The sequence below is a fragment of the Centruroides vittatus genome, unplaced genomic scaffold, assembly GCF_030686945.1.
Source record: "Centruroides vittatus isolate TY-2023 unplaced genomic scaffold, ASM3068694v2 contig_401, whole genome shotgun sequence".
NCBI lineage: Eukaryota > Metazoa > Arthropoda > Arachnida > Scorpiones > Buthidae > Centruroides > Centruroides vittatus.
Genome location: NW_027122216.1, coordinates 344657 through 367835, shown reverse-complemented (window position 1 = coordinate 367835; position 23179 = coordinate 344657). Strand labels below are relative to the sequence as shown.

Below are 23179 nucleotides of genomic sequence, written 5' to 3'. Positions count from 1 at the left end.
GTACCTCCCAGGAGAACTTTTATCAGTGAAGCTTATCTTTAAAAAAAATCAAGTTTTCAAGGTTTAATTTATTAGTTTTACTTTTCCATCACAAATCTTTTCAAATTAATGTTATTGCACACTTAATAAATGATAGTTTAAATATATATTTAGGCTTTTGTATGCACTAGCAAGTAAAAAAAAAAAAACAGACTAATTTGCTTTATAGTGGTCTAGAATCTAATCTGCCATATTAGTAAGATATAATTGTACTTAAAGGTATGATTGAAATTTCTATTAACACCAGTAACTAAGTGACATAATATTGGTATGTCACAATTACAATTGAAAAAAAATATTTTGGTAATCTTGAAACCATGTCAGTAATTATTTTTGTCTCTTGAATACTGTAGTACAAACACTCAAACACTAGGCAATTTTCATCATTAAGTTTATTCGAACGAAGATGCATGCAACTCAATGTGAAGATAATGGATACACAGGTGGAGTACAAGTTGGCCGAGGAGGGTGTTATAGCCTGAAATGTGTGTAAATAATTGATACACGTATCAACTAAATCAAATAAACTTAATGATGAAAACTGCCTAGTGTTCGAGTGTTTGTACTACAGTGCTCAAGAGACAAAAATGAAAAAAATATTTTATAGATGTTTAAAGTTCAGTGATGTCATTTCTGGAATTTTATGCATCTGAAAAGATTTAAAAATTATGTGCACATTTTTTATCATAATCTTTTATTTTTATTAAGATAAATACTTTTTAAATGAATACTGTAAATTTTTACTTATTTACAACACCCCTATAGAGTTAGAGGAAGATCTGCTTGCATGAATTATGGGTCACGGCACAAGAAATTCAACATACACTGGGCATTTTTGAGTGGGTGTACCACAACATGCTTTGCAGATACAATGTTTGCATAGACACTGGAGCACATTGAGCAGATCTTTCAGGGGATCAAGAAAAACAAATGCTTAAGAAGTATTGCCCATTTTTTCTAAAAAGAACATTTATGAAATACATAAAAATAAAGTAGAAAATTTAAGATAAATCTACTTATTCTTTCTTAAAAACCTTTCAATTTAAATAAAAGAATAAAACATAAACTGGTCTTCATTTGTACGAAAATCCAGAACCAATATCTCCAAACTTTAAATGTCCATAACTCTTTAATAAAGGTGTTATTCAAAAAATGTTACTGACATTTTTATCTTAGTTTTTTTTTTAAGTTGTCCTATAAGTTTGTAACAGGAATGTATACTTTAAATTTATGTAATTTTACATAATAATATGCTTGTATACTATAAATTATTACTTATTACTATAGTAAGTAAAAATGTTACTTTATGCAAAAATTATAACACTTATACAAATATTATATTGCACAGAATAATAATAATAATAATAATAATAAAACTTACAAGTTAGATGTTTTTTTCCTTTTCTATGGATAGCCAACATATCAATTGTATCAAAAATAGGTTTATGATGACAAATAGTGCATGCATACCTATGCAAAAAATATTTTAAATGTAAGTTAGTTTTATATTATAGAATTTACAAATAAAATTCTTTAATTTTAAAACATTTTATACATATATAAGGTAAATTTATGCAAATACATTTCTATATATTTTGATGAATAAAACAAATTTCTTTTTTTAAGTAAGTAAGTTTATTGTAATAGGGTTAACCTGTTACAAGGGGATTTCAAATAGTAACCAACTGCAGTTGGTTTTATCTTATTATAACATATTATTCCACTATAATAACATCTTATCCATTTCCTTTTGATCATACATTTTTGTAATAGTATAAACTTAAAATTAAAGGTTGCAAATCATACTACTCAGTTACAAACAACTTGTTTGATATGTTTATAAACTATTAACAATTACAATTTTTGACAAATGATAAAATAGATACTTGATTTGTTCATCAATGTTCAACTCACACAGGGTGGTACCTAGCACAAACTTCAGTGCCTCCTTACAAAAATAAAACTCGTACATTTTGGAAAAAAATCTTACACCTATGGTAACAACTTTCTTGAAACAAGCAAATTCCAAAAACATTTTGTATCATTTGAAAACTTTCCATTTAACAGACTCTAGTATAATGATACTTTCACTTAGTGTCTAGTTTAAGAAAAATTTAATAACAACTTTCCGTAAAAAATTGAGTACATTTTGAATATGATTCTAAATTTTTTGTTAGCTCCTTCTCGACTCACCACTTAATTGAATCACTTTATCGAGATTAATATCATATGAATATATTTTGTCATCCTTTATATAGTAATCATCTCTTACAATTAATTTGTTACCATTGAATTTTTCTTGTTTAATTATTACTAGTAATTTTTTTCTTCTCATCCTTGATCTCCTACATAAGTCTGGAGTAAGTATTATTTGCTTCTTCTCTTCATTGAAATTATCTTTTTTTCTCCAGAATTCCTTAAGAATTAAGATTTCTATCAAATAAGGAGTGTAATGATATTTTCACAGTAGGTCTAGTTTTGCCATCGGATAATCTAACCAGACTATTAGATATACCCAAATCCTTTTTTATAAACGAATTAATTTCCTTTATGTGATCAGACGAAATAAACAGAAAATTTATAATTATAATATTTTTGTTATTTTGTTAATTAACTGACTTGTCTATTTCAAATTCCAACATACCTTGTATTTGACAATTGTTCTCAGATATTTTCTCTAGTACTTCTATTTTTTGGGATAGTTATGTCAACTCTCCATGAAAATATTTATTTTCATCTTTCAATGAATTAACCTCTGTTCTAATTCCTTGTAGTTCATTTTGGAGCTGTGAAAATTTGTCCTGTATTAGTTCATATATCAATTTTAAAGTGTATTGGGATTAGTCCGGTACCTGTGATTTTTTATGTCTTACTGTTTCAAAGTATTCATTAATTTTTGTGGTTTTTGAAGTTTCTAGACTGCTCTTGCCAAGAAATTCCTCTATTTGGTGATAATCATCACTAAGTCATTCCATGAATTTTCTTGTTCCTTTTCTTTAAAATTGTCCTTATGTATTCTACCTCACCCCCTTCTTTGCATATCCATTTGATTCATTTGTTGTGGAGATTGAGGTAAAGGTCCAGGATTTGATTCAATTCCAGCAATTAACAATAAACATATAATTAAATTCAAGGATAATCTGTTTGCAAATGTTCACTTATTTAAAACCATCATATTATAGCTACTTATGACTTTCCGAAAACACTAATACGCATCAAGCTCCACTAAAAAATAATAAGTAAATTCTAAAAATTAAAACTAATTCTCTTAACTTTCATCTATCATTTTATATATTTCTTTTTCAACTGTTTCTTAATATGTTTTATTCAGAAAATCTATTTCCTATCATTCAGTTCAGTCAGAGCTAAAATGAAGCTAATTAGGTGGTAAGGAATAAGATGTAATATATCAATGGTCATATTACCTATTAAAAATTCCTAAGAATATAATTTAAAATTGGCTATCCAGAGCAGCAGGTAAGTGATTTTGGTGTTTAACAACCCAATTAGCATTTAGTTTCACTTGGATATAGTTAGATTTGATATTCTGTTTTTAACTATATTGTATGCTTTCACATAAATAATAATTATTATAATATAATCAATGGATTTTTATTGAATATTTTCAGATACAACTTTTTCAGAATATAAAACACTAAAAAAAATACATGAATGAAGTTACAGTCAATTTGCAATATCAATTGCTTGAAAAACAGCAGTTAGTTCACTTTATTCAAAATTAATATTAACAATTTTAAGAGTCAAGGCCATAAAATTTACAGAATTAAGACTTAACAGACTTATCTAAATAATTTTCAAATCAAACAAAAAGAGGAAGAGACAGTATTCTCCAGTGGCGTGCCGTCATTGGAAGCGATGGAAGCGCCGATTCCACTTTCCAATGACCTTCCCTTGTATTTTATAAAATATAAATTTTCATATTTTAACGTACTTCGCATTAATTAAAATTAATATTTTATTATAACTGCATTATGTATCTTTTACAAATTTCTATACTACATGTGAAAAAAACGATAAGATTGCTATTGTATATTCGAATAATTCGGTAGCGGAAGGAGTGTTGAAACCGGGTCAGTTTCCAATCAGCCAGATTATATAGGCATTGTCACATGCGGTTTACAGAGCACCAACCTCACCCGGTTTAGCTGGTAGAAGTGACACACGCATAAAGAGTCCTACTTTATATCCCGGAGCAGTTGTGGGCTGTTAGCCACCTGCCTGTCAACTTCCAAGCAGCCAGATTATAGGCATTGGCGCATGCGCTTTACAGAGCACCAACGTCACGGTTTAGCTGGTAGAAGCGACACACGCGTAAAGCAGTCCAACTCTATGTCCCGGAGCGGTTGTGGGCTGTTAGCCGCCTGCTAGATATTCGGCCACCCTCGCCTGATTATGTGAATCATGAGCAGACTAGATCAATGGCGGACAACCCCGGCCCGCGGGCCAGCTACGGCTGGTGAAAAGTTTCTATCCGGCCCGCGAGATCTTTAATAGATTATTAAATTGGAAAAATAACTAATTAATAGTTATTTTTCCAATTCTTTGTAATTTTCGAAAACGATAAGAGAAATAAATGTAGTAATTAACTTTTTATTTATTTATTTCATATTTGCAGACTAAAAAAATTACGAGTCATAAGAAGGCGTCAATTAACTACTACGGCCCGCGGAAAAAACGTAAAATTTATTCTGGCCCATGTTATAAAAAAGGTTGCCCACGCTAGACTAGATTTATAACTTAACCCAACTGATAGGAATTTACTGGCATGTTTTTATGATAGTTCTGTATAGTTGACAGGAGTTTAAAAAAATCCATTAAAATATTTGATATATTTATTCTGCGTTTATTCTGCTCTCCCATCTTATATTACTTACGGATTTCAATGTTAAACCGGTGATATTACGATTTAGTATGTCCCATCTGTAAGGGGATGCAGAAAAAACGTGTACAATTCTAGTACAGTGTTAAAAAATTAATTGTTACTTTGGCAGCATCATTTACAACCAAATTTAATGAATGAGACGTACAGGGTACAGAAAAAGCTCTAGAATTTATTTTCCTTAAATTTACGATTTATGTATCAGTTGTCATAAAAATTTCTTTCCACTTCTTTCCCAAGACTACAGATATTCCAGTACAAAGTAACCAGTTTCAACTTATTTCTATTTAAGAAGTAGTTAAATAATTAAGCGATTAGGGAATTAGAAACATAAATAAAACCCCGATGAAAGAGCCAAAATTTTACTTAAACAGAAGCTTAACCGAACCAATCTCTTGCCGAGTACAGTGGGGTCTGATCTCTTCGTAATATTAGATGTAATAAAGACAGAAATTTCTCCAGTTCAATGAGAGTGACCGAAAAGTTGTAAATTTTGGAAATTTCCGTGAACACTCGATCCTAAAACGAATTAGTTAGAAAACGAACGATGGACAATGTGCTAAGTTTAACATATTTAGATTTTTACAGCTATGGTGAGAAACGTTTAAAATCTACAACAACCCCGTCGCGTCCTTTGATATATACTAGTGAGCGACAAAAGAGGCATTTGACATTGACCGGTATCGGCACCTTTCGGGATTTGGCACGAACACACCTACCTGGACCGTCTCCGACTCCATTCATTAGCCACTCGTAGGGAGCTATTTCACTAAGTGGATTGTTTTAAGATTTAAAAAGTAAAGAATATTTTGTTATTTTTATGTACGTTTCTTCACAAAATTATATTTAATTATAAGTTTCATTAAAAGTATATTCATACAATTGAAGAATGTTTTGTACTAGGTATGTATATTCGTCACACATTTTGTTTTACCAAGTAAGTTTTTCTGATAATTTTAATTTTAGCCCTTATATCGTGGCTAGTGATTCAAAAATTTATTTTAAAAAAGTTTTGGCTCGAGACCGTATAATGAAAAAGAAAACATTATTAAAAGAGAAAGACCAATGTCTAAATTAAATATAAATACGTCGACAAAAAATTTCGACATTTTGACGATAAAATTTATGACGAATGACGATTCTTTCGTAAAATTGAAGCAATTTGGAAATCAAAGAGGAATAGAATTTAACATTGGTAGACAATATAAAATAAATATTGAAAATTATAACAAGATAATTACGATTAATAGATATATCTAAATTAATAGACGTTATATGTTTTTTCTCAAAGCAAGAATTGGCATTTAGAGGGCATAGGGAATTTATTGAATCTAATAACAGAGGTAATTATATTGAACTTTCTTATTTATTAAGTACGTCGGATAATCTATTAAAAATACATTTAAAGAAGTATACGGTTTTTACTGGCTTATCGAACAAACGAATACGAACGGGCCCTGAAGCGCAATTAATTGATTGCCCCTGTAAGTCGGCTTCTTACAGAAACATAGCTTCCATGTCATCAAATGTCACGGCACGCCACTGGTATTCTCCATTTAAGTGTGATGCAGTATGTCAGTGGTTAAACAAAGCAAAGCTGATAGAAATCCGTGATTTTTTCTGTTGAAGATTGTTTGAAAAAGTAAAAAAAAATATATTTTGTTTTCAATCACAAATGTCATCTTTAGATATTCATCCATGACATTTTCAAACTGCAGATAGTAGTGTATGGTTGCATCCTTGAAAAAACGCTTAGACAGCTGAACATCACTATCAATCTTGCTTGCATTTACTGAATCATCATTGCTTAAGCAACATCCTGACTAGTTCTGACACTATTGTACAGAGTATGATGTATGAGTTTGAATATGTTAATGGGAGCCAAAAAGTAGCAAAGGTTCCAACTTGTTTTTGGTACCAAAAGAGTAAAAAGGGAGCCAAATTTGGCATAAAGTAGCTAAACCTGTCATCACTGTATGTGTTTGCATGGGACCAAATCCATTTAAAAGAACAGACATCCTTAAACTTTAATCTGTATTTTCTGAGTACAGTAGAATGGTCCGCTTCAGTCAGATATTTGAATTTCTCTACCATCAAAGGTCAAACCATCTTGCTTACTATGAGAAGAAAATCAATTCTGCTCAAAATGTAACATTTATTACAGTACCACTTTTAAGTTTTTACTTTGAAAAGTGTATAAAGCAACCCTTATTGGAAATACAATTATTTTTTGGAGATGTGAATGTAATTTATGGTTCAGTTTAGCAAATTCTAGTAAAATTTTTGCTCACTTTATTGCATGAAAATTAATGTTGTGACAGTAATTTGCTTTAACATGAGAATTCCTTTTGTTGGTGTTCACTTTAAGGTGAGTTGACTGTAATAATGAAAAAGTCAGTTAAAAAGTCTAGAACTATTTATCTTTTTGAAAATGGTTTTTGGTACATTTCTTAAATATTTTTCATAAAAAAATTACATGACCGTTGTTGTCATAAAAAAATTTTGCATTTTTAAACATCAAAAAGTCCATTAATTAGTGCCTAGTGTTAAAAATAGGGAATCTAGCATTGTCAACAACTTCAATTTAATTACTATTAAACACTAATTCAATCTAATTACTATTAAACTTATACAATGGATGTAACACATCCATTGTATAAGTTATTCTATCCTATGATGATGATACGTGCTTATACTGCATTAAAGTTTTTTTAACTTAAAATATTTTTTATGTTAATTTATTGATTTAGTGTTGGGCAGCAAATTATATAGTAGGTCTATGTAATTATTTTTATGATTTTATTTGAATTTTCTAAACTATGTAGTAATAATTATTAATTGATTCATAAATTGACATTTTATTTTGTGTGCTGGTATGCAATGATTTTGGAAAAATTTTATGTATGTTCTTGCAGAAGTTTTGTGTCCAAAAATATTCTGCACCTCCTCAGGCCAGATGATCCTGAATTTTCCAACTAAGTTTGTTGACCACCTCCAGTGTGCTGGGTCATGCTCTGACACTAGCCAAAAGACTTCTATTCTGCAAATCTAGCACTGTTGCCAAAAGGATGGAAGATCTCTCAGTATGTAGAGTGGGAGTATGTAGAGCAAAACATAAATTAAGTCTATATAACACTTATACTCACTATATAACTCATCACCACTACTGAAATTCCAGACAGAATTTGAACTGCCCTTAAAATTAAATAATTTGATAGAAGCCATTAATTAAATAAATAAAAAATAAACTAAATATAATTCAAATTTTAACATTGATTATTTAATCATTTTTTCTTCTAATTGTGTAAACCTAGGATTCTGCATTACCTCTCTTTTTTTAATATTCAGTAAAGTTCTTTCTTCTATTAAAAACTTCATATGCTAATCTGTTCTACTATTGAAAGTATATTCAGCCAATGTTGTTATAGATATTTATTTTTGTAATTCTCTATTTTTATTAATCCTATTCTCTAAGTTTTAGTTATACTATTTAGATATTTCAAATATATCAATTTGCTTATGTTTTGATGTTTCATTATATATATTGAGTTGTATACAATTTCCAGTTTTTCAAAAATAATCATAATAGTTTTCCAAATTATTATTTTCATCACTTGCCCTTCATATATTTTTGTTTTATATTTAATGTTCAAAAGGTAAAAAGTTATCTCCAAGAATATTTAACATTAAAACATTAAACTTTTTGAACACAGTTAGTGTTGTTTAATGAGATTACATTATAAAATATAATGTATGTAATTTAAATGTAATTATTGTAAGAAAATAAATGAGTACAAAAATTTTATCAATAATAACACAAAGTATAAATTATTGTGAATATTTATTACAAGTTATATCTGAATACTTTTATATGAAAAATTCAAAATATTACCTTCCATTTTTTAACAGAAGAGCTTCATCTTCAGGAATATGACAAACAAGCAATTCACTTATTCTTCTTCTCTGAATATTTAAAATATTTAATTATAAAACATCATTAATTATAAAATAAGAAAATAACTACATTGTTGAAATGTTAAATAAATATATGTGTTTTTTCATATAAAATAAAGAATCAAAAATATTCTATTTATATTATTTAGATGTAGACAATGGCAACTACCTTTACTGAATCTAAAACATTACTATAAAAAATAATAAAATTTTATGATATAAACATATAAGAATTTACAAAAAAAAAACTGAATTTTTATTAAAGAACATTATAGAACTTTTTTGATGTTAACTTTCATAAAAGTAAGTTAACATCAAAAAAGTTCTTTTTTCCTTCAAAACAAATCAAATTCAATGCATTGTTGCTACTGTAATCCAAATCAATTTTGTTTGTTTTTCTGATAAGTGCTCCAGACAAAAACAAAAAGAGATCATTGACTGTTTTATAAAAACTATTCTAAGTCTATTTCACAAAATCTGTATTCTTATAAATATATCTTTTCCATTAAATATTGTTGAATATCAGTGAGTACATCTCTCCATTAAAGTTTATACATGCACTGCTCTCCAAAAGTTTTTAGAACACTTGTATCTCAAGAACAAGTTATTTTTTAAAACTGATGTTTTGAGTTGTGGGTTAATTTATTATTATAAGTAAGTTGACATAATTTCAAAAGCGAGATGTATTGAAATTTGATATTTATTCCATTTTTTAAAAATATCAAGTGGACAAGTTTTTAGAACAGTTTTACTTCCATAAGGATACAGAAAATTATGCAGACTAAGTTAACAATTTATAATTTGTTGCACAGTCTTTTTTTCTCTGCAGCATTTAACAACCTACAAGAAATTGATTTATCTTTATAAATCAATTTCTTCTAGGTAATTTAGACGCATATGTTATTTACAATAACATATGCATCAAATTATCGGCACGCTGTTGAATGCACACTTTAATTCTTCACGAGAATTAAATTTTTGTTCCATTAAATATCAAACATTTTCTATAATGTCCAAATCAGGACTATGAGCTGGCCATTTAATAATGGGAACTTTATTCTCTTTGAAAATAAAGCCTAACTATGCCAGCTGTGTGGATTGCAGCATTATCTTGCTGCCAAAACCATTCCCCTGTGAAAAAAATGTTTACAAAAATGTAGAAATGTTGTTTTCAGATCATTCAGATACTTCATGGCATTATGATTGTCAATTTGATTATCAATTTTCCCCAATTATTTATGGCACCTAGAATCATTATGGAGCCACCACCTTTCTGGCATCTTTTATGATGAGGTCCTACGATAATTCCTGCAGTTTTCTCAAAATAAGACTTAGTATTATCTAGACCACCCAAACAAAAATGTTTTTCATCACTAAATATAATTAAATTAAAATTGGAATGTTCTCTGATATGTTTTTGCAAATTCGACATTTTGATATTTATGGTTATCTGTCAATGGCAGGTCCTCCTTCACTTTTTCATAAGAAAAGTTGCTGTCAGCCATAAATTGACAAATATAATGCCAGGAAAATTTGAGTTTTCTTTGATACTTTGACTGTTGACAATATGGTCTCTTGCTACTTTGCTACAGACATGACTCTCCCGTATTGCTTTTGGGCACCCAATATGTTTGTATTTCTTTCAACTTTTGTTATACAATACATTGATAAAGTATACAAATACTTTCAGACTACCTGTGCTATCTTTCTTATGGTGAGGTGAGTTCTGTAGCAGATATCTGCAGAGAATCTTTTGCTTTATTTCTTCTGATGAAGTCGTTTTAGAACAAAAAAATATTTAATTCAAAGCAAATATATCTTATAATAACAGAGAAAAAGAAATTAACATTATAAACAAAAAGTTCCAAGTGTTCTAAAAACTTTTGCCCACTTGATTTTTAGACAAATGGAATAAATTTAAATTTGACTTTGGAATTTTGCCAACTAACTTATAATAATAAATTAACACGTAGACAAAAAAAAAACAAAATTCAAAAAATAAATTGTACTTGATATACAACGTTCTAAAAACTTTTAGCCAGCAGTGTAGATAGCAATTCAATGAGCATGAAAACAGATCACATATACCAAGAGTTTAGAAACTTTTTGAAGCAACGACCCCCCTTAAGATGAGATTTTTGCTTGTGACCCCCCCCTACTACTTTGTCATTTCTTTCCTATTTAGGCTATATCTTCCTGTTTTGCACTAGGTTACTAAGAAGGCTTAACAAAGGGGGGTATGCCAGTTTTATTGATGACTGCCATCAAAATAAAAGCAAGAAATTGCTGTAAACACTAAAATGATTTAATTGTGTGTTTTAAATAGAGCCCAGATTTGAGAAGTTAGTTTCTGAAAAACAAGCATAAGTTTTACACTAATTTTTTTGTGGTAAATACAAAATAAATGTATATTAATATGGCTTTTTTTTGTTTTATTGCATAAAATCTTGCCGACCCTCCCAAAACTCTTCTCGCAATCCCACTTGTGGAACCACATATGTAAACAATTCATTTCAACATTCATTGAACTAAGTGTAGAGCTAAATAATTTAAATTATTTAGCTCTAGGCTTTGAGTTTATTAAACTTCATCATATATTATACTACATTTTAGATACATTTACTGTGTCATCCTTTATGGTATTTATAATTACAATTAAAGGGGGGGGAAAAAGCCATTTAAATCACTGCAGTGTAAACTTGAATACTTGATTTTCTTTTTCGCAGTATTTGAAAATAACTTACCTTGAGATTATTCAAGAGAGAAATATCATCACCATCTCTTTTAAAAGACATGCTTTCAAATATTGTTGTTGACGTTGCTATTACGCCCTCTGGAGGTGATAAACGAAATCTTTGAAATTACAAATTACGTCGTTCATAACTGCAATCGTTTTGGCAAATTTTTTATTTTCGCAAAATATTCGTTAAGTATCAAAATTTAAAAATAAAATTTATGGGACGAATAACAGAATACCCCTGCCCAATCTTCGACTACTAAGTCAAGAAACTACGGAAATATGTCCGAGCGGTCAATGTGGCAGCTTACCGCTCTGAAGAACCCGGGGGTCGAGTCCGGACGGGTCAAAAAATCCTCAGAAATTTTTCGGGGGTGGTCTTACCGAATATGTCGGCTCCACCCCTCGCCATTCGGCCGCCCCAATGTGGGTAGCCGAACCCATAATGGACTTGCTAAAAAAGGTACTCTTAGTGCACACAGGGAGGAAAGAGTTAGAAAAAGTCAAGAAACTCATATCAATGTAATAAATTATGTAGACAAATATTCCTATAATTTTTGTTCGCCTAGTAAAATTCCTTGGTGTTGGGATTATTTAAGGCAATGCGACACAGGCGATCTGCAGAGGGGAAATGCCTGCCGGGAGGTCTTTTATGGGAAACTGGCCTCTATTTAGGCGTTACTGACGCGAAAAAAAATCCATATGGAGTGAAGTCCGTAGACGCAAACCCACGACCAACTACCGATTTCAAAACCGGTTTGAATTCAGTAGAATTAACATTTTATTAATATTACTAAAGTGATACAGTAAATATTACCCAAGATTTACAAATATGCCTGATCACGTATTATTCTCGCCAAAAAAAGATCAGCGTTTCTTTAATGTTGTTAAACTGTTGAGTCTAAGTATAAACCAAATCAACAAACCAATTCAACAAATAACATCGGAAAACCTTATTGTTTTGTAATTAATTTGCGCTAGTTTTCATGTTCATTTTAATTTTAAAATTTAGACACAAGCATGGCGTTATTTTTAAAAAAATCAAGAATGGTAAATAGGTGCCGTGCACAATTTGTAATATACACTAGAATTTTCTTGTAGTGTATCAGTTACGTGGAATTGTCTTGAATCTAAACATACAGTACTTTATATACTGTTTTGTTTTGAGAGCATTACAAAGGTTTTGTTTTGCAATGTCGCAATGATACTTTGATACTAAAATATTAGTCTTATAAAATGATGTTATAATGTTGCTAAATTATTGATTTATTTTATTTTAGAATGTTTTTTTTTGAAAATTTTTCTAGTAATAAAAAAAATAAGGTTAATTTTCATAAAAAATGTTTTTGTGTTTGGGATTATTTTTACTCTAACCAAATTTAAATTTACGCTAGAAAAAAATTTAAAAGAATTATCTATTAAATTTAATAATTTATTTGATATTTAGCGGGCAAACAATATGTTTTCGCGGAGGAATTTTTGATGATTTGCTATTTAATATAATGCGATTTAATTACGGATATTATCTAAAGTCTGTATAAATTTCATTCCAAGATTTAAAATTGGATCTAGGAAACTTTTGGATTCTTCTATTTCTTTCATTCTTTTTTCTTTATCAGAAAACGTTACACGTTTAATATTTTTTGCTGGATAATCTGTTTTATCTTTATCCGATCTTAGCACCCCATTCTTCGATATCGAAGGGTATATTATTGTGTTTGTTTGTATTACTTTTTCATTTTGTTTGTTGATTTTCGTTTGTTGATTTATCTGTCGAAGATATTCGCAATTATCACAGTTTCTTTCCTTTTGAACAGATTCATTTTCATCTGATTGAAATGCAATATTACGCCAATGATGACATTTTTGTACCATGTACGGCAACCATCTGGATGATTCAGATTTTGATTTATCAAATTTCTTTGCTTTCGAGTTCACATACAAATTTGCATGTTTGTATTCATCTTTTGGATACAGATTTAATTTGGATTCTTTAATATTATGTCGTGGATCTGAGTTTTTGTGTGGACTTTGATTTTTTCTCTGTTGCATTGCTTCATCAAAGGTAAATTTTTTAATGCTTTTCTCGATTATATATGGAGTTTTCTTTTTAATCATAAAATTTTGTTTACTCTTTAACCCTTTATTAGCTGTAATAAGAACACAATATAATTTTATATTAATTTAAAGTAGATAATGTTTTTGAATTTTTCTAAAGTTTGTGCTTACTTGAATGATCTCTCTTTATATTAGGAATTTTAGATATATTTTCTGAGACTTTATCGTGAAAATATCGCAAGGATTCGACCGTTTTAACTGCTTTCATTTGCACAGAACTTGAAATTCTTTTCGAGTTCGTGTTATATTGATCGTTTAGTTTTATACCTTCTACGTGTAATTTATTATTACTGACTCTATTTCTCTTTTTAATTTGGCATTTGTTTTTATTGTTTTCAAAATTTTTATGCAATTCGTCAGGTGTTTCTTCATATTTAATGGGTTGGTTTTCATTTAACATTTCCAATTTACTCGCTTGAATACATTTTCGTCTTGCATTTGACATAGCAGCAACTTCCTCACGTTGAAAATAAACATTTTCTTCATTCCGATTATTATTATCATCATTTTTTTTAATAAATGAAACAGAAAAACCGTATTCTGAATCATTGTAGTTGGTAACAGAAATGCTTGATTCGCATCTTCCGATTGTACCTTTTTGAGAAAGTAATGACGCAAGTTTGCATCTGAATTCTTCAGGAACTTTAGTTCTAAAAACTGGAATAATTTCTTGTTTAGAGTCCATATATTGAATATTTTTAGAAATTTTATCTTCATTTATTGTGCTTTCTTTTTTCAAACTCTGTTGTAAACTGGGAATTTTAATATCCTCTTTGATTGAATTTAACGTTTGATATCTGAGAAGTTGATTTGTTTCAATATTTTGTTTACTTATAGTTGACTGTAAAACTTCTGTTTCTGAGACGAAGATTGAATTTATATTGGAAACAGAACTTTTGATCGTTGCATATTTACGATTTACGTAATTCTGTGCAATAGGAGACTGTATGTGTAATGATTTGTTAAGACCCTGAGGTTAGACCGAGGTCTACCGGTCTACAAAAAAAAAAGAAATAAGTCGGCTTACAGAAAACGTGTTTATTAGTAACTAACACCAACTGGTGAACAAAGAAAGCGTACATACAAATTCCCTTCCAGCCTCAAGTGTACCGACAATTTTCTCGCGTGGAGAAAAAAAAACATATATAATCGTTCAAGATTGTACCTTGGACTGTCCTATGTCTGTGCTGATTCACTTTAGTTCATTAATCTTTCATACGGCTCCGATGGAATTCGATTGTTGAAACACTTCTCCTTTGTTCTCCGGGGGCTTCCCGATCTTCGCTCACGTGCTTGACACAGGTCTTCCCCAACGGACAGCATTCGGCCTCCAAAGATCCGGAAAAAAGGTGCCCTTCTACGTCAGGACCTTCTATATATATACCGTTCGCTGTTGCCGTCTCCCACGTGATCCTTCGGCAACCAATCCAAAGGCCCCTTTTGCGCGCGTCCCTCAAAGGTGGAACAAAAAGGGACACGTGTCGTCAAAGAATGACGAAACAAAGAAAAAATAACCCGTTACAAAGAAAACGCGATAAAATAATACCCGATACACAATAACGCGATAATAACTCGATACAGTAATAACGCGATAATAACCCGATACAGTGACGCGAACTTAAGTCTAATAATATACAATATATACAATCAAAAAAAAAAACGAACAAATAGTGGCGGAGCACTACATATCTCCCCACCAAAAGAAACTTACTTCCCGTAGTGTAATCTACGGAAGTCAATTGCCCGCTCCCTCAGGTTATACGGCCTAACACGCGGTTCGATGTTAGTCACCTCGTTCGCTTCGTGTTGGTCACTCTGTGTAGTGACCGTCTCGCCGCGTCTCTGCATTAATCTGTCGTCAAACAATTCCTCCTCATTCTCCGATTCAACTTTCTTGTCTTTCTTTCTCTTTGCCTTCCTCTTGCTAACAATTATCCGATCGTAACAGGGCTTCATACGATCGACGTGGATGGTCTCCACATCTTTAGAGTCGCAACTCTCCACACGGTAAGTCGTTGGGCTTAGTACTTTTGTGACCCGGAACGGGCCTTTATAATTGCTGGAAAATTTTCCTTTCTTAACGCCCATCTTCCTAACCCAGACTCTTTGCCCTTCTAAAAATTTTGTTAAAGTCCTACCTTTATTTCGGTAGTCCCTTACTTTACGATTATGATTCCTCGCCCGCATGTTCGCGCAATCCCTCAACGAACGAAGCTTGGTTACCAAGTATGCCCTTCGCTCGTCGGTGGTCCAACGCTCGGAAACATGATCAATATTCGGGACGCGGGGGTCGAGGCCAAAAAGGAGGAAAGCTGGCGATTCACCAATAGCGGAGTGATGGGAATTATTATAAGTGAAACAAGCTGAGGGAACCATCTCATCCCACTCCACTCCCCCGCTGGCGGATGATTTAGCTATCATCTCGATTAATGATCTATTCACCCTTTCACACATACCATTAGAACATGGCCGATAAGCAGTTGTAATGTTACGATGGATCCCCAACCACTTACAACAATCTGAGAAAAGTGAGGACAAAAAGTTTGTTCCCCTATCGGAGATAATAACTTCAGGTGCGCCATACCTGCAGATCACCTCATTAAAGATGGTATTGCTAATAGACCAAGCCGTTTGATCTTTTAGGGGGTGCGCCTCAACAAAACGGGTGAAAATGTCGATAATGACGAGGATGTACCGGTTCCCGTTCCTTGTCGTGCGGATGGGCCCTATTATATCGATTGCCAACTTCTGGAAGGGTGACTCAGCTTTCTCATTTTCTTGGAAGGGCGATTTGCCTTTATGCACGTTATGTTTTTGGCACTTAGCACATACTTTGACGACTTGCTCTACCTTAGTTCTCAGGTTCTGGATATAATAGTGTTTTTCGATATTCCTGATAGTTTTTTTCACCCCCCAGTGCCCAGATAACTTATTCTCGTGCACCGCCCTGACCAACGTTTCGGCGAGACTCTTCCCTACACATAGTTGGTTTACGTACTGGTCACGAGACCTTAGAAATTTCTTTCGATAAAGACAATCATCTAGCATGACATATTGAGGCAGATGCCGTTTCAAAACATCATTATCGGGGTCTCGCGTTATGTCCCTCTTGATGGGGCCAAAGGTATCGTCGCAATCCTGGGATGAACGAATCTCATCACGGCTTACGCACGCAGTCTTGGCGAACTCTACGTTGAATTGGTTCACCCCGTCAATATTCCTAGATAAGAAATCCTTCCTTTTACCGCACTGTCGGGAAAAATGGCCCTTTTCGCCGCACGAATAACATCTTTTATCCCCTTTCTCCCGTTTCCTAAAACCCCCATTCTCCTTTATGCATTCAACCAGTGAGGCAATGGACTCACTTAAAACTTGTACCTGATTCTCAAGTTTTACGATGCGATTATGCGTCTCATCCTCCTTTTCGGAAGGTGCATTCTTTTGGTCAGAGTTAGCGTATACTTCACTAACGGGCCCTCTTCCGCACGCGGTTTCGATCTTTTCCTCCTCTTCTGCCCTCCGGATAGCCTGGTCCAAAGTTTCAGGACGACCTTGTATAACAGATCTCCGAATGTCGGGGTTTAAGCCCTTCATGAAGCAGTCCTTGATGGTGTTATCACGTAAGGTAGACAGATTTTGATTCCGCGCTACGGCCCGAGAAAATAAGGATTTTATGCGTATACCATACTCGCATGCCTTTTCCCCTCTTTTCTGTGACATCTTCAAAAGTTGATCAAACGCGTCCTGCTCCTTCCCCTTACGATCAAAACACTTTACGAGACCTTCCTTTATCTCGTCATATAGCGTCACCCCCTGATCCTTCAAGTCAAAAAATACCGATAACGGTTCCCCTTTTAGTCTCGCTTGGACTACGGTCACTTTGACCCTTTCCTCCCATCCGGCTAAAGCCGCTACATTTTCTACAGTCTGGAAGAACCGATGGATGTCTAGGGTATCGCCCGGCAAATTTGAAAAACATGGTATCATTCCCATGAACCCCGTAACAATGGGAACATTGCATATTTCTGCTACCGATCCACTAACTTCGCCGTTCATCTCCAGGGAAAACACCACAACCAGTAATACACAAAAAAAAATAGTAGCACTAACCCGAACTAGAAAGGTTTGAGAGGAAGGGAATATAATACCGGCCGACTTCACACAATGCAAACAACTATCCTGTCGCGGACGCCAATGTTAAGACCCTGAGGTTAGACCGAGGTCTACCGGTCTACAAAAAAAAAAGGAATAAGTCGGCTTACAGAAAACGTGTTTATTAGTAACTAACACCAACTGGTGAACAAAGAAAGCGTACATACAAATTCCCTTCCAGCCTCAAGTGTACCGACAATTTTCTCGCGTGGAGAAAAAAAAACATATATAATCGTTCAAGATTGTACCTTGGACTGTCCTATGTCTGTACTGATTCACTTTAGTTCATTAATCTTTCATACGGCTCCGATGGAATTCGATTGTTGAAACACTTCTCCTTTGTTCTCCGGGGGCTTCCCGATCTTCGCTCACGTGCTTGACACAGGTCTTCCCCAACGGACAGCATTCGGCCTCCAAAGATCCGGAAAAAAGGTGCCCTTCTACGTCAGGACCTTCTATATATATACCGTTCGCTGTTGCCGTCTCCCACGTGATCCTTCGGCAACCAATCCAAAGGCCCCTTTTGCGCGCGTCCCTCAAAGGTGGAACAAAAAGGGACACGTGTCGTCAAAGAATGACGAAACAAAGAAAAAATAACCCGTTACAAAGAAAACGCGATAAAATAATACCCGATACACAATAACGCGATAATAACTCGATACAGTAATAACGCGATAATAACCCGATACAGTGACGCGAAATTAAGTCTAATAATATACAATATAAAAAAAAAAAAAAAACGAACAAATAGTGGCGGAGCACTACAGATTCTTTTATACACTCTTGAGAAACCTCTGCTGTGGAGATGTGTACAGTTGATTTGTTTGAAGTAGGAACAACTGAAACAATTTTTAAATTAATATCATTTGTTTCTAACAATTTTTCTTCGGATCCTACTGCAGGTAATAATGTACTTGATTGTTTACTAATTGCAGGAGAAACGATATTTGTGGGTGTAGTCGGGACAGGCAATTCTTCAGTACTTTCAATATCTTGAATGTAATAACTATCTGGATATATAGATATTTCTGTTAAATTATTTTTTTCGGTATCATATTCTTCGTTATTATTATAGTCTTCTAAATCTTTGAATGAAGATATAATTTTTTCATTTTCCTCACCTTCATGTTGTCCTGATAATTCGTCAAATTCTGTTAATTGTTTGTCAGTATCACTTTTAACGCTACCATTTAGATTTTCTTCTTCAGCCGGAAGCTTGAAGAAGGGATACGGTATATTTCTTTTTTTAGATTTATGAATGATAAATTGTTTTATACTCTCATTTTTTATATCATCAATATCATTTGGAGAAATTACTTCAGGTGTACTTATAATTATAAGCTGATTTTCCTTATCTTTCTCGGATATCGACTCTGTCATGCTTAAAGAATGTAGTTCTGTCGGTATATCTTTATTCGATTTCTTTATTATATGCATATCTGATATTTTAATACTTTCGTCAGATCTATCAAGTTGCTCTTCTAGAAAAGGTTTTATATTTTCATTTAACGAATCATGTGATTCTTTAGTTTCTGCGCCATTTATGTTTTCTGTTTCATTAACAACAGGTGATGGTGACTGTAAAGGAATTGTCTGAAAACCGTTGGCGATATCACATTCTAAATTAAAATCAGCAGCTTCTATCCTCTGAAATGAATGTGATTTTCCTATTGAATTCGTTATTTTTTTATCTGATATTATGTTCTGGAGAAAATTATCTCTTGAAGTATCATGTTCATAATCCTGTATTCTGTTCTTGTGTTCATAATCTTTAATCTTAGTAGGCATTTCTGGTAAATAATAATAAACAAAATATATATTTAATTATCTATTAATTCGTAGAGTACTCCAAGGTATATTTAAATAGACGTACCTAAAATTTGTACCTGTTTCGGTTCCAGTATGATATCTTCAATAATTAATTCTTTTTTATTTTTTGGAGCAACTACAGGAACAGAAAAATATGGCTCATGTTGAGAAATAGTTTTTGGGCGATCACATAATGTGACTTCAATATCCACATCTTTAAGAGGTACAAGAAAAGACTCTTGCTTAATTTTTGCTTTATCTCCTTCCTTCTGATTTATTATTGTTATAGTACTTTCTGACCTCATTTGCTGTTTAATTAAAGGCTCATTTATGGCTGTAACTGTCTGAACATCGACAGTAGATTTTTCCTCTTGAATTAATCGATTAATCAAAACATTTTTCGCAGCATTTTGAATGGTTTCAAGCATTTCAGTATCTATCGTTAAATTTTGTAGAATATCTTTAATGCCTGTCGAAACCTGTTTCTGTTGACTTAAGTGAATTATCAAAGTTTGTCTGATTGCTTCGTATACTTCTTGTATGACATCTTCATCTGATTGCATTTTCTTAAATCGCTGTAGAATATCACACAATGTCATATCAGTTATTTTTCCTAAAAAATATTGAAAATCATCCAAATTTGTTGCCGTTTCTACAGGATATTCATTTTCGGCAATTAATATTTGTGTTGGAAAATTGCATGTGCCATTTTTTGATATTTTTACAGAATCTGTTAAACTTTTCTCAATATTGGAAAACTTTTCTGTTATATTTGATTCTGCTACATTTTCGTCTTTACTACTACTTTTAATTTTCATTATCAAGCCATTATCTTCACTATCAAAATAATAATTCGAAGAAGATTCCGTATGAAATTTTGGCGAATCAGAATAAGTTTTTTTAACTTTTCCCTTATTTGTTGTTTTGAAATTTGAATTTCCCGATGACGTTTGTAGCTTAAATTTCTTTGACGTTTTTCTTTTAGTAAATCTTTTATTAATTACTGAAGATTCCTGAGTGAGTGCAAAGCATAGCACTTCTAATTTGAACCAACAAACAAACAAAATTAAAACTATTGGGTCGTTGCAAATGAAATTGCCGTACATATAATATGTGAATTTAAAAATGTAATTTTATTTTTATATTGTAAGTTCCACATGTTTAAGAGTACTTTTTTGACATCACGGAAAAAAGAAAATTGAATAATTTTCTTTTACGAGCATAAGCAGGGACATAATGCAGCCGAAGCAACCCAAAATACCAACAAAACTTTTGGTGAAAATTCTGTGAGTGAGCAGACCACCGGGCATTGGTTAAAAAATTTAATTCCAGGAATAAAAATCTTAAAATTCAGAATTGAAGAACATTACCTGACTGTCCGGAAAATCGCGGAAAGGTTGAAAAAACTGGATATTATTCAACCATTTCTCGACATCTAAACATGTTAGGGAAAGTCGAGAAGTTTGATAAATGGGTATCATGCGAACTCAGCGAGAGACATAAGGAGCATCATTTGGAGTTCTGCTGTTCTTTAATTATTTGTCACAAAAATAAAAGTATTAAAATGAAATTATTCCCATCCACCTTATTTTCCAGATTTTTTTCAGCAGATTATCACTTTCTTTTATACATTTGGACAGTTTTTTGGAAAGGAAAGTCTTCAAGGAAGAAGACGCAATAAAAAGTATCTTTAATGACTTTTTGCTTCTCATTCTTGTGATTTCTATCGAATTGGCATTAATTAATACATTTCTATTGCATCGGGAAATGTGTATTAATGTTGATGGAGACAATTTTGATCGAATATGTAAGTTTTAAATTAAATTAATAAACGTTCAAAGTCAAAAGTAAAAATCGCCCATTTCATTTGCAATAACATAATACATCTAACTTACCTTTGCCACTGTGTTTTTCTGTTTTCGTAACCATTTGTAAAATTTGACAACTACAGATTTATTTTTTCGCATGTTTCAAAGATCAGTTATTCAAAGTAAACATTTGTTTTTTAAAAGAAAGTTTATTGTTTAACAATATTTTATTGTTTAAATAATCTAGAAATAAACCTAAATAGTCGAAATATAGTAAAATTTTTGATTGAAAAACATTAAAGTTCATAAATTGTTTTAAAAAGTTGCTGAATTAATAACATGTATCTAGATTGATATTAATATATTAATGTCAATAACTATTGTAATAATATTGTATTAATAACTTTGTAACAAAGCATTAATAATTTAATTATGAACGAAAAACACGAGTACTTGTACCGGTATATCACAAATGGAGTCCTGTCAGTGGCGCTGTTTGCCTTAGCGGCATAATTTAGAACTAATGCTCGCTCGAGGCTACAGTCTTGTAGATCAAAGTGGCACTAATTGCAATCGGGGCTAACTTGGTCTTGAAAACAAGAAACATTCCTTGTTTTTAGGGCCAAGTTTAGGTCAACAAACGACGAAGTTGCTTGGGACAATGGACAAATATCGTTCACTAGTTTCTTTTATATTTGCAGAATAGGCTAGAAGTTAAATGGGCAGGACTTAATTAATGAAGGCTTTACTTGTTATTAACATTTAAATTTTTTTTTTTTTATAAAACTCATCTCTATCCTCAAAATTGAACTGATTACAGTTTTATAATAATTAATAATATAAAAGTTATTTTTTAAACAAAGTCTCATAGCACATTGCGCCAAAGACAATTTTCATTTTGTGCTAATATTTCTTAGTGTTTTTCGCCGGAAAAGTTACGCAACTCGTTGTTGGATTTCTTTAAAGATAGAATGGAAATGGAATCATAGAAATTTAAAAGAAAACATAATACACAGGGAAAATGTATTTTGAATAGTTATTATTTTAAATCTTATAAAATATATCTATACAACTTCAACATTTATTTAAAATGTTAAAGTTCTACATCATAAAATAAAATATATAGGGCATAGCACTTTATACAGAAGTGTTCAAGGAGAGACAGAAGGAACATATGTCACATCAAATCTAACTCTAAAAAAAAAAAAAAAAAAAAAAAAAAATTACACAAACTTATTCCTAATGTGTTCCTAATGATGCTATTTGGACACGCCTCTGGCGTTATACAGAATGACCCAAAAATTTGTTAAACGTTTAAAATAAAAAGTTTTATTGTAGTTTCTAACAGCAAAGTTTTTTAAAACATCTGATCCAAATGAGATTCTCCTCCACATTCAATAAGTTCAACACTACTGCATTGCTAGGAATTTTTAGTTTTGTTTTTTAATTCTGTCGATTTGAATAAGCCTTGGTTAACTGAATTATGAACCATTCTTCAAATTATTATTATTTTCAATCGTCAGCAATGTACAGTACTGATGGATATTCGAAGAGTTAATAATTTATAAAACTGATTAGTTCTTAAACTATTTAATAATTATTATATTATTTAATAAGTTGAACTAATTCTAACGAAGTTCTTAGTTGTATTGTGTTAAAATA

At 31.8% G+C, this 23179-nt stretch overlaps 2 protein-coding genes across 3 annotated transcripts in view; both read right to left on the bottom strand.

Moving 5' to 3' along the window:
* Positions 1 to 11734, bottom strand: part of LOC136976554 (sodium channel modifier 1-like) — a 55640-nt gene extending 43906 nt beyond the window's left edge. For both annotated transcript variants that reach the window (XM_067271887.1, XM_067271886.1), the window contains exons 1-3: positions 11638 to 11734; positions 8832 to 8902; positions 1421 to 1509 (exon numbers count right to left, since the gene is read on the bottom strand). In XM_067271887.1, the coding sequence (XP_067127988.1) occupies positions 1421 to 1509; positions 8832 to 8902; positions 11638 to 11688 (211 nt within the window). In that variant the 5' untranslated portion in view covers positions 11689 to 11734. The remainder of the gene's footprint in view (positions 1 to 1420; positions 1510 to 8831; positions 8903 to 11637) is intronic.
* A 1351-nt stretch (positions 11735 to 13085) lies between these two features.
* On the bottom strand, positions 13086 to 21730 carry LOC136976569 (synaptonemal complex protein 1-like). Its single transcript, XM_067271902.1, has 5 exons — positions 21605 to 21730; positions 19774 to 20722; positions 18660 to 19690; positions 13860 to 14697; positions 13086 to 13780 (listed from the first exon to the last, which is right to left on the bottom strand). The coding sequence occupies exons 1-5, from the start codon at positions 21674 to 21676 to the stop codon at positions 13140 to 13142; spliced, it is 3531 nt and encodes a 1176-aa protein (XP_067128003.1). The 5' UTR covers positions 21677 to 21730; the 3' UTR covers positions 13086 to 13139.
* Between the last annotated feature and the right edge of the window lie 1449 nt (positions 21731 to 23179).

What these genes read in the sequence shown, in the direction of transcription:
- LOC136976569 (XM_067271902.1), bottom strand. Translation starts at nt 21,676, where the DNA reads ATGCGAAAAAATAAATCTGTAGTTGTCAAATTTTACAAATGGTTACGA. An exon ending in AGAAAAACACAGTGGCAAAG is followed by an intron (nt 20,723 to 21,604) that starts GTAAGTTAGATG and finishes GCACTCACTCAG; the next exon opens with GAATCTTCAGTAATTAATAA. An exon ending in TATAAAGAGAGATCATTCAA is followed by an intron (nt 13,781 to 13,859) that starts GTAAGCACAAAC and finishes TTCTTATTACAG; the next exon opens with CTAATAAAGGGTTAAAGAGT.